Source organism: Podarcis muralis, chromosome 2 (assembly GCF_964188315.1).
Source record: "Podarcis muralis chromosome 2, rPodMur119.hap1.1, whole genome shotgun sequence".
In the NCBI taxonomy this organism is placed as follows: domain Eukaryota; kingdom Metazoa; phylum Chordata; class Lepidosauria; order Squamata; family Lacertidae; genus Podarcis; species Podarcis muralis.
The window spans coordinates 125,152,524-125,168,724 of NC_135656.1; the positions used below are offsets into that span (position 1 = coordinate 125,152,524).

A 16,201-nucleotide genomic window follows, 5' to 3' on the forward strand; every position below is an offset into this window, starting at 1 on the left:
TGTGCCCTCCATCTTTCCCAGCATCAGTGTCTTCTCCAGGGAGTCTTCTCTTCTCATGAGGGGGCCAAAGTACTGGAGCCTCAGCTTCACAATCTGTCCTTCCAGTGACCACTCAGGGCTGATTTCCTTAAGAATGGATGCGTTTGATCTTCTTGCAGTCCATGGGACTCTCCAGAGTCTCCTCCAGCACCATAATTCAAAAGCATCCATTCTTCGGCGATCAGCCTTCTTGATGATCCAGCTCTCACTTCCATACATCACTACTGGGAAAACCATGGCTTGAACTATCATATGGGGACTTCCGTTGAGGAAAAATGGCGGGCGCCATGGCAGCGAGCAGTGAACAGCTCCTGAATCCAGCCAGAGCCAACTGCGCTACCAGGCCGCCACTGCCGAAGGGGAACCGGGGACGTCTGGCGGTACAGTTCTCCTGTCCCCTTTGTTTTGACTGATTGGGGGAGGCTCGGGAGTCGCAGCCGGCAAGCCGTTGCCCAGTTTTTAAAAAACTCTGCGTGCTTATGTTTCACAGGGTGCGGAAGAAGGGCTTTGCAGCTTGCCCGGCAGAGAAGCCGTGCGCCTTGCGCCCCTCCTGGGCAACGCCTGACCGCCGATCTGTCAAAACAAAGGGGGAAGGGGGCAGATCATCGGGGAAGGCTCCGGATATTCATGTCTGCTTGGGCCCAGAGTCTTTTGTCTCTCCATCCCCACTACTGACTCCCTGTTGCTACTCAGCTTCAAAAAAAAAAAAAAAAGTGACCCCGGATTCCATCTGGTAACCATATCTTGGGGGGAAACGCCGGGTGGTCATACTTTCCACGATTTCCCCATCAATGTGATTCCTGCACTGCACGGGGTTGGACTAGATGACCCTCAGGGTCCCTTCCAGCCCCACAATCCTACTTTTCTGTGATTCTCCCCGGTGTCTTTGCGCAGCTCTCCCTTCCGGCCCTGGGAAGGGCGACCAACAGTTTCCCAAACTGGTCCCTTTCCAAAGAGAGGGTGGGATGGACGGACGGCTCCCCACTTGCCTGCCCCGCCCCCCCGTTCCTGCGGCTCCCTCCCCCCCCAGCCGGCTGCCCCTGCTCCTGGGGGGGGTACCCTGAGTCTGTCGGGGCTTCTCTCCCCTGACTACACTACAAATTCATTTTTAAAAAATCATTTGGCTGCCAAAACGGGAAATGGAGGAAGTCCCATTAAATGTTATTGGGCTGCGCGGGGAGAGAAAGAAAGAGCTACTGGGATCAGGGAGAATCCTAGAAACGCAGAAGCTGGAAGGGACCCCCAGAGGTCATGTAGCATGACCCCGACCCCCCTTGCGATGCAGGAATCGCAGCTCCCATTTTGCAAAACTTAGGAAAGAGGCGCGGGGAGAGGAGAGCCGGAGAGACGCGACGCGACCTTCTCCCGCCAGCCAAAATTCCACTCCCAGAAATGACCCACATTCCCGCAGGGAGCGCATAGCTGTCAACGTTTCCCTTTTTTTAAAGGGAAATCCCCTTATTCCGAATAGGAATACTCGCAAGAAAAGGAGAAAGGTTGACAGCTCTGATGGAGCGCAAACGCGCGCGCAACGCGCTCACGGAGAAACCAGCCCCCTCCCCAAGCCCCATCCACGCTCTTTTGGGAATGTCGGGGATTTGGGGAGCGTCTTCTTATTAGGGCTGCATCGCGACCCCAACAGCCAGCCGGGGAGGCGCTTGGCTGGCGAAGGAGGCGCGTTTTTCCAGCAAGGCTGGATTCCGCTGGCTCCTTTCTCAAAGCCTGGAAAAACTTGGAAGTGTCAAGCGGCGGGGCACCTGTTCTCCTCCTCCTCCGCCGCCTCCTCATGTCTGGTACCACCGCAAACGCCTCTCTGGTTCCCCGGAGCAAACCTTCCTCTCTCTCTTGTGAGAATCATAGCCTTGCAGAGTCGGAAGGGGTCCCCCCGGGGTCATCCAGCCCAACCCCCTGAGATGCAGGGCCAAAGAATCCCTGGCAGGTGGCCGAGGGCGTCTGTTCCGCTGGAATGGTTCTTAGGAGATTTAGGGAATCTCCAGGACGAAAACCAGGAATAATAATAATAATAATAATAATAATAACAATAATAACAATAATAATAATAATTTATTATTTATACCCCGCCCATCTGGCTGGGCCTCCCCAGCCACTCTGGGCGGCTTCCATAGAAACCAAAAATACACTAAAATATCACACGTTAAAAACTTCCCTGAACAGGGCTGCCTTAAGATGTCTTCTGAATGTCAGGTAGTTGTTTATCGCTTTGACATCTGCTGGGAGGGCGTTCCACAGGGCGGGCGCCACTACCGAGAAGGCCCTCTGCCTGGTTCCCTGTAGCTTTGCTTCTCGCAGTGAGGGAACCGCCAGAAGGCCCTCGGCGCTGGACCTCAGCGTCCGGGCAGAACGATGGGGGAGGAGACGCTCCTTCAGATATACTGGACTGAGGCCGTTTAGGGCTTTAAAGGTCAGCACCAACACTTTGAATTGTGCTCGGAAACATACTGGGAGCCAATGTAGGTCTTTCAAGACCGGTGTTATATGGTATTGGCGGCCGCGCCCAGTCACCAGTCTAGCTGCCGCATTCTGGATTAGTTGTAGTTTCTGGGTCACCTTCAAAGGTAGCTCCACATAGAGCGCATTGCAGTAGTCCAAGCGGGAGATAACCAGAGCATGCACCACTCTGGCGAGACAGTCCGCAGGCAGATAGGGTCTCAGCCTACGTACCAGATGGAGCTGGTAAACAGCTGCCCTGGCCACAGATTTGACCTGTGCCTCCATGGACAGCTGTGAGTCCAAAATGACTCCCAGGCTGCGCACCTGGTCCTTCAGGGGCACAGTTACCCCATTCAGGACCAGGGAATCCTCCACACCTGCCCGCCTCCTGTCCCCCCAAAACAGTACTTCTGTCTTGTCAGGATTCAACCTCAATCTGTTAGCCGCCATCCATCCTCCAACTGCCTCCAGACACTCACACAGGACCTTCACCGCCTTCACTGGTTCTGATTTAAAAGAGAGGTAGAGCTGGGTATCATCCGCATACTGATGAAAACCCAGCCCAAACCTCCTGATGATCTCTCCCAGCGGCTGCATGTAAATGTTGAAAAGCATGGGGGAGAGGACAGAACCCTGAGGCACCCCACAAGTGAGAGCCCAGGGGTCTGAACACTCATCCCCCACCACCACTTTCTGAACACAGCCCAGGAGGAAGGAGCGGAACCACTGTATAACAGTGCCCCCAGCTCCCAACCCCTCAAGACGGTCCAGAAGGATGCTATGGTCGATGGTATCAAACGCCGCTGAGAGATCCAGCAGAACTAGGAAACAGCTCTCACCTTTGTCCCTAGCTCGCCGGAGATCATCAGCCAGTGCGACCAAGGCAGTTTCAGTCCCATGATGAGGCCTGAATCCCGACTGGAAGGGAATAATAATAATCAGTGCTTTTTTGGGGTACGCATACCCCTAAACATTTTGTGAATCTTTGTACTTTTGTGCATTTACTGTCTTTATTTTTCCCGATTTGAATGATAAAATGGTGGTTTTCTGGAGTCCAAATGAGAGTACCCCTAAACATTTTTAAAGAAAAAAAAGCACTGATGATAAAGATAAAGATAAAGATAAAGATAAAGATGATAAAGATAAAGATAAAGATAAAGATAAAGATAAAGATAAAGATAAAGATAAAGATAAAGATAAAGATAAAGATAAAGATGATAATAGTTATACCCTGCCCATCTGACTGGGTTGCCCAAGACACTCTTGATGGCTTCCAACAGAATACAGTATAGATGTTAGATTGTTAGATGCAATTCAGGGAAGTTTTTAATATGTGATATTTCAGTGTATTTTTTATCTTTGTTGGAAGCCGCCCAGAGTGGCTAGGGAAACCCAGCCAGATGGGCGGGGTACAAATAATAAATTATTATTATTATTATTATTATTATTATTATTATTATTATTATTATTATTATTATTATTCCTGCATTGCTGGGGTTGGGATAGAGGACCCCTAGGGGTCCCTTGCAACTCTATAACAATATGATTCCATGACTATGATTCTCCAGCAATAGAAGAGTCTCCCCTTTCTTCATTATAAAGAAGAGCCTCGTTTTAAAAGGGTATGGGATGTTGATCAGGTCAAGCAAAGGCCTGGTTAAAAAGGAACCCTTTTGTCTGGCGCCTAAAGCTGTATAATGAAGGCGCCAGGTGAACTTCCCTGGGGAGAGCATTCCACAGACGGGGAGCCACTGCAGAGAAGGCGCTGTTCTCATGTTGCCACCCTCTGGACCTCTGGAGGAGGCACATGAAGGAGGAGATGATCTCAGGATTTGGGTAGGTTCATATGGGAAGAGGCGGTGCTTGAGGTATTGCAGTCCTGAGCCGTTCGTGGAAAGTAGGATGAATTTTAAATCGCTGTCCAAATGGCCCTGGCTTCTGCAAGGAACGCCAGAAGCTGCCATCCACTGAGTCAGATCATTGCTCCGGGGAACTCAATATTGCCTCCACTGGTTGGCAGCTACGGCTCTTTGGGGATGCTGTCAGGAGTGCGCAAGTCGGAGTTAACTTTTTATTAGTAAGCACACGATCCGCACAGGAGCGCCAGGCCCAGCAGCCCATCCCTAGTAGGTCTTGCCCCATGGATCAGTGGCCAGAACTAAAGGTCCCCAATCCATCTGAGACTGCGCCCGTGTGAAGCCAACCTCTCCTGGCTTTGGAGGCAACTGCCCGATTCATAGAATCATGGACCCGTCGAGTTGGAAGGGACGCAGGGGTCATCTAGTCCAACCCCCTGCGAGAGGGCAGAGAAGGCCTTTGGGGGGGGGTCCGATCCAACTTAGCAGGCCTTGGATTTTAAGCTTTCAAGGAGCTCTCAGAGGAAAGAATTTGAGTGGGGGGAGAATTCCCTGCTCCGTCTCCAAGAAGCAGCAGCCAGAAAATTTGGGTAATAAAAGGATTTGGGATCAAGCCAAGAGACTCTCTTTCTTATTTTTATTAAGCCCTGAGCGAGGATCGTGAGTCTGTTATGGATAGCAATTCCCCGAAAAAAGAAACCTGGCCCACAAAATTTCCTTTTATCTTTAGCTGAGATTCCTGCACTGCAGGGAAGGGGGCGGGTTCGGCTAGATGACCCTTGTGGTTCCCTTCCAAAGCTACAATTTTATGAATCAATTAAAATGCACTGCTCATTTTGCATACTCCTCCCACCCGCCAGAACCCAGGTGTCCTGCTCAGCAACACGCCCCCCCCCCGCTCCCGCCAGCTGCGTCGGACGGCCAGCTGTTCGCAATTTCGCCGGCTGGAATTTGCAGCCGGAAAAAAACGACTTTTTCCAGGCGCGACCTGCTGAGAAAGGGGGGGGGTGTTTTGAGGGGAGACGCCGCCCCCTTTCTTAGGAAGCCAAGGCCTGGCGGAGTCATTTGGAGGAGCAAGTGTGGGGTGGGAGTCTGGGGTCTAGAATCTGCTTCCAGATTCATTCCCAGGGGAAAAAATCGGGGGGAAGCAAAGAGGGAGTGCATTTCATAATTCAATTTTTAAGCAATAATTCTTGCACTGCAGGGGGTTGGACTAGATGACCATTGGGTCCCTTCCAACAGTTCTATGATTCTAAAAGCAGACAAGGCAGGCGGAGAGCGGCGCCCCCCCTTTTTAAGGATGCCGAGGCCTGGTGGAGTCATTTGGGGGGAATTAATTCTGCGGTCCAGAGGCTGTTTGCACATTCCTTCCCAGGAAAAAAATTGAAGATGGGGATCCCAAGCTTTGTTGTATTGTGGGGCGGGGGGGGGAGGCAAAATCAGGCAAGGCTGGGGTGGGGAGGTGGGAGACGCATCCTGAACCAGCCAAGACCCCGCGTGCCCGGGCTGGAATTCCAAAGGGGCGACCATCCAAGTTTGAGCCCTAAACCCAAATTATTAAATATATATATATACACACACATCACAGTCTCCCTCTCCAGGCAACAGGCAGAGATGAGTTTAGCAGAAAGACCAGCCTCGGCTTCGGCCCCACAAACTGGATGAACGTGGAGGGGAGACGCTGCCTCGCCTGCGCTGCGCTGCAATGGGACGTGTGAACCGTGGCGCGCGCGTGTGCCGGCAGGGGACACGCGCGTGGGTGGCCAGGCGCGCCACCCCCTTTGACGCGCGCCTCGGCGGCATTCCTTCCTATTATATATATATCCCAGACTATTTATAGGGCGCCCTCGCGGCGCGCGGCCCCTTTCCAGCCTCGGGGTGGGGAAGAGGCAGGGGTCCCCCTTCCCCGAGGAACCCACGTCCGGGTGGGGAGTAGAGAGATTCGGGATTTAGAGTTGGGGGGAAAGAGGCACCAAAACGATAAAGGGGGTGGAGCGACTCCCCTGTGCAGAAAGGGACTTTTTAGTAAAGGAAATGGTGAGTAAGCGGGGATTTGAGAGAAATTTATACCACTATGTCTGGCCTGGAGAGAGAGAGAGAAGTTTTTCTCCTTCCACACCGACTCGGCCCCGGACACACTGACCAGATGCTTGGAAGCTGTGGCTGGCTGGTTTCGTGGGAGCCGATTGAAACTAAATCCTTCGAAGACAGAGGTCCTCTGGCTGGGTCGGGATGGCATGGGGATGAGGGACCTTCTCTTGCGGGGGCCCAATTAGTGCCATTGCCTTCCGTTAAGAGTTTGGGTGTAATCCTTGACGCCTCCCTTTCCATGGAGGTGCAGGTTACAGCAACAGCGAAGGCGACATTTTTCCACCTTTGCCGCATCAAGCAGCTGGTCCCTTACCTTTCCCGCCCCGACCTGGCCACAGTGATCCATGCGGTGGTCACCTCCAGGCTTGACTACTGTCATTCGCTCTACGCGGGGCTGCCCTTGAAGCTGTCCCAGAAACTCCAGCGGGTGCAGAATGCAGCAGCGAGGCTCCTCACGGGGTCTCTGCCATGGGAGCATATTCACCCAGTGCTATACCAGCTGCACTGACTCCCGGTGGAGTCCAGGGTCAGATTTAAGGTGCTGCTTTTGACCTTTAAAGCCCTTCACGGCGTAGGACCCTCGTACCTACGGGACCGCCTCTCCTGGTATGCCCCACGGAGAGCCTCAAGGTCCATAAATAGCAACACCCTAGAGGTCCCGGGCCCTAAGGAAGTTAGATTGGCTTCAACCAGAGCCAGGGCCTTTTCAACTCTGGCTCCGGCCTGGTGGAACGCTCTGTCTCATGAGACCAGGGCCCTGCGGGATCTGATTTCTTTCCGCAGGGCCTGTAAGACAGAGTTGTTCCGCCTGGCCTTTGGCTTGGAGCCAATTTGATTCCCTCCCTCTCTTTCTTTTTTCCTTTCTCCTCCTGTGACGAGGCTGCATTTTAATGTTTTAATGTTGTATTTAACCTTGTTTTTTAAGTTGTATTTCAATCAACTTGTTTTTATTATTGGTTGTTAGCTGCCCTGAGCCCGGCCTTGGCTGGGGAGGGCGGGGTATAAATCATCATCAGCATCATTCTGGAACTGGTGGCACTCAAGGAAGCTGAATGTTGGAAGATTCAAGACAGATAGACTAAAGGACTTCTTCATACAGCGCAGATTTAAACTGTGGAACTCCCTGCCACAAGGGCCACCAGCTTGGACGGTTTTAAAAAAAGGATTAGGTTCATGGAGGAGGAGAGGGCTATGGAGAGTTGCTCTTGCGCTGGGATCCCACCGGAAGGTTTCCCATAATAGGCATCGGAGTGGCCTCTGTGAGAACAGGATGCTGGACTCCACGGGCCATTGGCCTGAACCAGCAATTTCAAATACAGTAACTTCAAGGAAAGCACAGCTCAAGTCACGCATGGATTGGAGCAAACCATTTGCCCCTGTGCAACATTGCAACGCCTCCTTTAATATTAATATTATTACATTAAGGGTTGGGTTTTTTGGTTTGCTCTTAGAAGGTTGCATAATGTTAAAGGGGTTAAAAGGCTGTGAGTGAGGCGGCTGCGACTCTCCCCAGGCATTCCACAGGCGGGGAGCCACTGCAGAGAAGGCCCTGTTCTCGTGTTGCCACCCTCCGAACCTCTTGAGGAGGAGGCACACAAAGGATGAACTCAGGGTCCGGGTAGGGAAGAGGCGGTCCTCTGATCTGTTTAAGGTTCAGAAGTGCAGGGTCCCTTCTGGAGAGTCGCAGCCGCCTCACTCACAGCCTTTTAACCCCTTTAACATTATGCAACCTTCTAAGAGCAAACCAAATGTCCTTCTCCCTTTCTCCCCTCCAAGTTGCAATATGAGGAAAGGGAAGCGAACTTCCCTCTGGCCACTCCTAGGGCACCATCTGAGACCTTCCTTTGATGAACCACGAAAAGGAGGGTCAGAAACAGCGGCCTGCAGGACCGCTCTTCCTGGGCCAGCCTGCTGGGCCAAGGCAACCTTGAGGCAACTCTGGTTCCTGGAGAGACACTTGGCTTGGCCTTCCGAACGGGTGAGGCCGGTGGTGCTGCCAGGAGATGATGGCAAGTGTGGCAGGGAGACCCAAGGGCAATTGAAGGAACATTTAAACTGAATGGCATCGTATCGTCTGGGTTTTTTTAATTTGCAGCGTATGGGTAGATCTTCTCAAAACGAGAGCACTGGCTATTAATATTCTACAGTTCTCCACGACATATTGTTGTGTGAACGGGGATTTTCAACTCTGGAAAACGTGGAGTTGAGAGTTTGCCTCAAACTAGACCGAAAATAAATGAGATTACGTAGCAAAAGCAAGCTCACGCCTCTCGCTGAGTTTGGATGCCGACTTGTAAACACCCTTCTGCTGTGCCCAGCTGGCCTCGGACACAGATTGGATGCGGGTTAGACTAGATGACCCTTGGCGCCCCTCCCCAGTCTGCAGTTCTGTGATCTGAACTGGGCTGGATTGCTCTGGCTGGGCGTTGCATCCTTCATGACTCACAACAAGCACAAGTTTGTGGAGTCACACAGAGCTCTTTGTCAGGGACATGGCTGAGACCTGGAGCCAGCAGAAGACAGCTCAGTGAGGTGGAAATGTGTTTTTTTCCCTTGATGTCATTGTCTCCGTCTGCGCGCATTTCCTCTTGCAAGCAGCTTGGCTCTGGGTCTGGAGGGAAAGGCCTTCCACTGTCCTTCCTGACAAAGAGCTCTGTGTCAACTCCGAAGTCTACACGTCCCCACTGAGAGATGGCTGACCTGGCGTTTTTCATATATTTGTCTAGTTTTAAATTAGCTGTTTTTAAACTCTCTGGTGAGGCCTGGGCTGCAAGCTTCCTGGGAGTAAGGGCGTGCTAATGTCCAACCACAGGAATGTATGGAGATTTTCCTGCCAGTCTCCCCATTGCAGGCAGCCATTCAACCAGGAAAGCCTTTCAGAGTTTTGCCTCTCATTTAGCTGCTCCTCCGTCTCATGAGGGAGAGAGGTTAAGGGATCCCAAGGGTATATATAATAATAATAATAATAATAATAATAATAATAATAATAATAATAATTTATTATTTGTACCCCTCCCATCTGGCTGGGTTTCCCTAGCCACTCTGGGCGGCTTCCAACAAAGATAAAAAATACACTGAAATATCACATATTAAAAACTTCCCTGAACAGGGCTGCCTTCAGATGTCTTCTGAATGTCAGGTAGTTGTTTATCGCTTTGACATCTGATGGGAGGGCGTTCCACAGGGCGGGCGCCACTACCGAGAAGGCCCTCTGCCTGGTTCCCTGTAACTTGGCCTCTCGCAGTGAGGGAACCGCCAGAAGGCCCTCAGAGCTGGACCTCAGTGTCAGGGCAGAACGATGGGGGAGGAGACGCTCCTTCAGATATACTGGACCGAGGCCGTTTAGGGCTTTAAAGGTCAGCACCAACACTTTGAATTGTGCTCGGAAACGTACTGGGAGCCAATGCAGGTCTTTCAAGACCGGTGTTATATGGTCTCGGCGGCCGCTCCCAGTCACCAGTCTAGCTGCCGCATTCTGGATTAGTTGTAGTTTCCGAGTCACCTTCAAAGGTAGCCCCACGTAGAGTGCATTGCAGTAGTCCAAGCGGGAGATAACCAGAGCATGTACCACTCTGGTGAGACAGTCCGCAGGCAGATAGGGTCTCAGCCTACGTACCAGATGGAGCTGGTAAACAGCTGCCCTGGACACAGATTTGACCTGTGCCTCCATGGACAGCTGTGAGTCCAAAATGACTCCCAGGCTGCGCACCTGGTCCTTCAGGGGCACAGTTGCCCCATTTAGGACCAGTGAATCCTCCACATGGGTGGAGTGCTTTGCCCCCCACCATAGGGCCAAAATGGTGGGTTTTCAGGCCTCCTGTGGGGAAACTCAGTCCAGATTTCAACACAGGACACCTAGGGCCTCAATGGTGCCATTCCATCAAATGGGTACGGCAGAGTTTTCAGGTGGCTGTCGAATAGGAGGTTGGTGGGTCTTCTGCTTGCAAACAGGCTTGGCAGAAAGATGAGCCACCTATTTCTGGAGTCGCCTGCCAGGCATAAACCCAACAGGTGAAGTCCCCCCTACACTCTGATTCTATCACTAGGTTTATCCCCATAAAAACATCCGTGTGACAGGCAGGAGACCAACAGGTGCAGCTCCCACCCACCCCCTTGGCCAGGAGGGAAAGTTCTGCTGCGACAGCTACTAAATGCACAGGAGCTCTGCCCGGAAGAAAACATGGCAACCCAACCCTCTCTTGACACAGCTCATCCCGAGCTCTTTTTGGAATCGGACCCTGGAGGGGGTCCAACTAACGGGGCGGGGGAGGGACATATTTTCCTGCCTGTCTCTTCCACGCATCCTTTGCTAAGCGTTGGGGGCAAATTTGCATTTTGGCATCAACAACCCGGCTTAGACTGTTCTCTTTGCCAGCTGTCCAAACCTTTTCCCCTCCTGAAATTCAACAAAAATGGGATCTGTGGCTCTCAAATCCCCCTGGGTCCCTGTAGGCTGCGGGGGGGGGTGGCTTTTAGAGCCCCTGAGCTGCCCAGACCAGGATCTATTATTTCCTGAAAGCCCCATTGCAGCACATACGTTCAAGACGACGCAATTGTGGAATTGGGACCACCAGGGGTCATCCAGCCCAACCCCCGTTTAAAAAGAAAAGCCACCCTTGAGCAGCTCCTACGTGATGGTGGTTGACAGTGATGAAATCATGCGGCAGTGAGTTCCAAAGGTTGCTCATGGCATCCCAGGAGCAAGAAGGGCCTTGCCGGCCAGCTGCTCCCGCGCGCGCCCAGGAAAGCCAGCGCTAGTGCGCCCCCTGCAGGTAGCTGCCCGGGAGACCTCCAGTGCATCCTTGGCTCCTCTGAGTTCAGAAGGGTCCCTGGAGGTCAGACCCTCCTCAAAGAAGGAGCTGCCCAGCCTCTCTCTGGGGCCGCCTCCCGCAAGGGGGAGCCAGCACCCCAGCTCTCCTTTGCTCCCAGGGACCAAGCCCGATGGCAACAACACCCGCTTGCCCCCCCCCCCAGAATAAATACTTATTGAGGAGGGAGGAAGGTAAGGGACGCAGCAGGGCACCTGTTAGAAAGGGGGTGCATCGCACAGCCCCACTGCAGCCCGACCCCAATTTAAGTGGGGGAAAGCAGGAAAAGTCGCTGCTTTAGTGCGGGGGGGGGGGTCGCTTTAAAAGGCATCTCTTCTGCATTAGAAGCAGACATAAGTCCGGCAGGTGCTGCGGGCATCCCCACACCTGGGACTGCACCGGTTGATCTCCCGCCTGTCTGTTCTCCTCAACCTGGGCGGGACGAACGCGCAGGAGAGGGAGAAATTCCTCGATAAGTAGTGAGGACCCACTTATGGGGTTTTTTGGGGGGGGAGCAGTCGTCCAAACCCTCCCATCTTCCCTTTCCCTTCTTCTCATGGTGCCTTTCAAAGGCATCTCTGACGCCTAGGAAGCAGGCAGAATTTAACCCGCCCGGTGGCGTACGGCAACACCCCCCCCCCCCGACCGTTTTGCGGGACGGCTGCCCCGGTTGGTCTCCTGCCTGCCTGTTCCCAGGGATGGGCAGAATGTGCAGAAGGCGGGGGGTAAATCCGTCGATTTAGGGGGGTCAGGGGTGCCCCTGCAAGCGCCTCCTCGCCCTGCGGGGGTGTGGGGAGCGGAGGGGGGGTCTCGGCGGCCAAGGAGCTGCTTCGGGGGCCGCCGCCCAAAGGCAAACAACCTCCGCCCGGGCGGGCGGCCGCGCACACTCGCTCACTGTTCGGGCGCACAAAGGCCGCCCTGTCTGGGCAGAGGGGGGGGGGGCGAGGTAGACCGGGCAGCAGCAGCAGCGGAGGAGGAGGAGGAGCAGCAGCGAGGCAGCGGCGTCCGCAAAGACCCCCCCTCCCGCTGCAGAAAGACCCCCTCGCCTCTTCTCCAAACTGGTCTTGGGAGACCCCCCCCCCCAAAAAAAAATCCCCACGCTTCTGCGCAGTAGCCAAAGGAGACGGACACCCCCCAAGCCAATGCTGGAGGACACCCCCCTGCGCAACAGCAAAAGGTGACTGCTTCCCAAAACGCAAGACTGAAGGGAGCCCCCTGCGGAAGGGAAAGGGGACTGACACCCCCCCCCAAAAAAAAACAAGGGGGGAAGGGGAGAGCTGCATTAGGGGGAGAAAGGAACTGACAGCCCCCCCCCCTAAAAAAATCCGAAGACTTAAGGGCTCTCCTTCCGCAATAGCAAAAGGGGGTACGCTCCATACAGGCACATGTCAGCAACAGCCCCCCCCCCAAAAAAAAATATCAGCGGGGACCCTCAGACTAACTCGGAGCTTCTCCAGCGCTGAGATTTCGGATACGCACTTCGGAGGCGACCCTCCCCATATCTCTTTCCGGGCAGGGTTTTTTGGGAAGGGGAGAAATAAACGTATTAAACAGACTCCACAGGTTTTTTGGGAGGCAATGAAAATGGCGCAGGTCACCCACCCAACCCCCGTTCCCGAAAGGTAATTGTTTATGGCGAGATGGGGCTTCATCCGACGACAACCCATACCTCTAGGGCCACCCTTTTTTGGGGGGTGGGGGGTGGGAGGATAGACGGAGCAGCGGAGCCAGATCACCACGTGGCGCTGGGGGGGGGGCACTGCCACCTGGTGGGCGCGGGGCGAGCTGCGTAGATTAGGGGGGGCAGAGATGGGATGAGTGACAGACGCGGAGCGTGTCCCCCCAAGTCACACCAGCGCTTCCTCCAGCAGGCTGGCTGTACTCCAGGTAAAGAGACCTCTTGCGCCCCCCAGGAACATCTTGCAGCTCCCCAAAACTTGGGCAACCTCCTCTGCAGTTAAAGGCCCCCCCCAAGTGCCCCCTTCCACGTCCTGGCAGCCTGTTAAACTTCCAGCCCCGCAAGAGCCTCCCGGTGCGCGGCTGCAGCGACACCTGCAAACGCCCTTGGCGCCGGAGCCCCGAGCGCAAAAACTCCCTTGAATCCGGCAGTGGGGAGTTTGGTCCTGCTGCGGCGCCTCACCTGCCCTCCATCGCCCCCTCCTTGGCGGGGGGACCCCAACATATCGCCCCTTTTCACCGCCACAGAGTCACCGGCCACCGTTTCCAACAGGAGGTCTCCGTGCGCCCATCAACCTGGGCTCCTGGCTGCTATCCTCACCTGCGCGCCATCGCCCTTCTTCCCGTAGGGAACCCCAATACACACACACCCTAATTCCAAGAGGGGTCTCCAGAAGAACCGTCAGCGCCAAGTCCCCCCAGCCGGGGTCTTCTGCTGTGTCAAAATCCGGAACTCCATCCTAGACGGCGCGGTCTCCCCAATTCACATCCATCCAAATTGCAACCCCCTGGACTCTCAGCACCGACCCCCCACTCTGTCCAAAGAAGAGGGCGCCCCCCAATTTTGGAAGAAGAAAACTGACTCCTTCTTCCTCGACGGGGCCCCCAGCCGGCGCAAGAGACCTTCGGCGCGGGCTGGAAAGCGCGCCGCACCCGCCACTCCGAAGCTCCAGTCGGACGGTGCGTCCGGCGCGCTCTTACCTGCTCGGGCGGCCAGGCAGGGCAGCAGCAGCAGGAGCAACCGCGCCACCTCCATGGCGAGCGGGCGGGCGGGCGAGCGAGGGGCGACGGTCAGCGGCGGCCCATGCGGACGGGGCGGGCGCGGGAGGAAGGCAGGCAGGCAGGGAGGCAAGGCCGGCGGCGGGCGGCTCTCTCCGTCGGTCCTCTGCGCCGTCTGGCTGAGGGAAAGGGAGGCGCGGCCGCTCTCTCGCTCCAGCCCCGACCCCGTCGCAGCCCCAGGCAGCCTGGCTCCCCCTCCAGCCCTGCCTCCGGGCCGCCTGGACGGCCCCCGACACGCCCCGGCCGCCAGCCCCGGACGGCGCGGCCACTCCCTCCCGCCACAGACCGCTCGGAGCCGGCCAGGTGTTCCATGAAGCTCCACCGGTTGGATTTCTCCGCGGCCTGCCGATATCAAAGGCGGGCAATGTTGGCCAGCAGCAGGAACCCCCACCAATCCTAAGCCTGGCCTGTCTCCTCCCCTCTGGGACCCCCTGGACTCCCAGGGGTCACCTCCCCCCCAAAAAAGGACCTCTGCATCAGTTTATAAATCTCTGTCATGACGCCCCCTCCCCGTCTATCTTGCCAGCTTCAAACGCCGCCTCTGGTTGGAAGGTTCTCTGGTCGGCTGGATTTATCATTAAACATGGTTTAAAATAACTTTGCGCGTCATTCTTTTACCTTTATTGGGCACAGACTTGATATTTTCATATGCGTGCTTGTGTGTGTGTGTGTGTCCTTGCTTTGGAGAAAGCACTCTGCACATGCCCCGGGGTGCCCTTTCCTTATCGCTCATGCCCCACACCCGCTGCTGGCTCCTGCCTTTCTCTACAGACCTGCAGCATTCCCTCGGGGCCCTGGGCAGAGTGAGGTCGCCTCCCAGCCCCAGCCTCCTGAGATCCTTTTCCTGGAGCTGCTGGGATTCGAACACAGGACCTCCTCCCTTGTGGGCACAGTTGGTTCCCTCTGTGGCCTCTGGGCTCTCACTTGCAGCTGGCCTGGGAATGCACCAAGCCGGCCCGGGTGTCCAGGCAGGACTGTCGACCTGGCAGCCCCTTCCAGGCGTTTTTTGGACTACAACTCCCATCAGCCCCCAGAATGGCAGGGCCTGATGGGAATTGTAGTCCAAAAGAGCTGGAGTTGGGCAACCTCCAGGCTCCCTGACTCTGAGCTGTTAGCAGTGGTTCCTGGGGGGTCCCTCCCAACTTGACAATTCTCTGCTTTTTCTCTCCAGCCTCATTTGTTCCCACGAGAGTCTGGGATGGGCTTTTATTTTATTTGCTATTTATTAGTTTATTCTACAAATATCTCAATATGAAAATAATAATAAAATTTCATTGATCGACTTCCATGGCTTACACTGCACTTCCTATATACATTTTAAGCAAGGTTGTATCTGTTATTCCGTATTTTCCCTGTACGATCCCACACAAATATTCTAATCAATAAGTTTTCTAAATATTTCATAAATGGATACTTTAGTGGTGATTCCTGCATTGCAAGGGGTTGGACTAGATGACCTTGGGGGGTCCCAACTCCAACCATCGTATGACTCTTCACAAAGGACCTGCCACAGAGCAGGAGGTGCCCGTTTGGGAGCCACCACTCCATCCAGTGCCAGGGACTGTATTCCCCCAGGTGAGCCTGTGGGTCTCAGGGAATGTGAGGCCGATGGTCTCCCAGGGCCTTCTCCTTGCCCAACTCAGTCACACCGCCACATCTGCCAGGCAGGAGCGCCCGGGTTGCACGGTGCCGCCTGGCACAGGAACCCTGCCCAGCCCTTGACCACCGCTTTTGCCCAGGGCAGCCATCTCTGGGCAGGCTGGGCGTGGCTCCCTCGCGGTGGCTTCCCTGGCCAGCTCCTAAAAATGGCACTATAATCAGGGTCCCTGTAATTAGCCTCTCGGCCTCCTCTCTCTGCGGAAAGCGCAAGGAGCAGCTCAGCTAGGAGGGGGGCAGCGTGTGGGATGTGAAGAACGGAACGGAGTTGCCAATGGGGCACATTTGGGGGCATGAGGACTCTGCATGGTGGCAAGTCAATCTGGTTCTGCATATCGGGCCCCGGAGTCCATCTCTGACCATGTGCAAGAGAGGCCCAGGGGTATTTTGGTTCATTGACTGAATTTCTACAACACCCTTTATGTGTATATATATTTGTGTGTGTGTGTATAGATATAGATAAGGGACGCGGGTGGCGCTGTGGGTTAAACCACAGAGCCTAGGACTTGCCAATTGGAAGGTTGGTGGTTCGAATCCCCGCAATGGGGTGAGCTCCCATTGCTC

At 54.6% G+C, this 16,201-nt stretch overlaps 1 protein-coding gene across 1 annotated transcript in view; it reads right to left on the minus strand.

The window, feature by feature from the left end:
- Positions 1 to 14,131, minus strand: part of COL11A2 (collagen type XI alpha 2 chain) — a 103,513-nt gene extending 89,382 nt beyond the window's left edge. Inside the window, exon 1 of the mRNA XM_077923418.1 lies at positions 13,904 to 14,131. Within this exon, the coding sequence (XP_077779544.1) occupies positions 13,904 to 13,958 (55 nt within the window). The 5' untranslated portion in view covers positions 13,959 to 14,131. The remainder of the gene's footprint in view (positions 1 to 13,903) is intronic.
- Between the last annotated feature and the right edge of the window lie 2,070 nt (positions 14,132 to 16,201).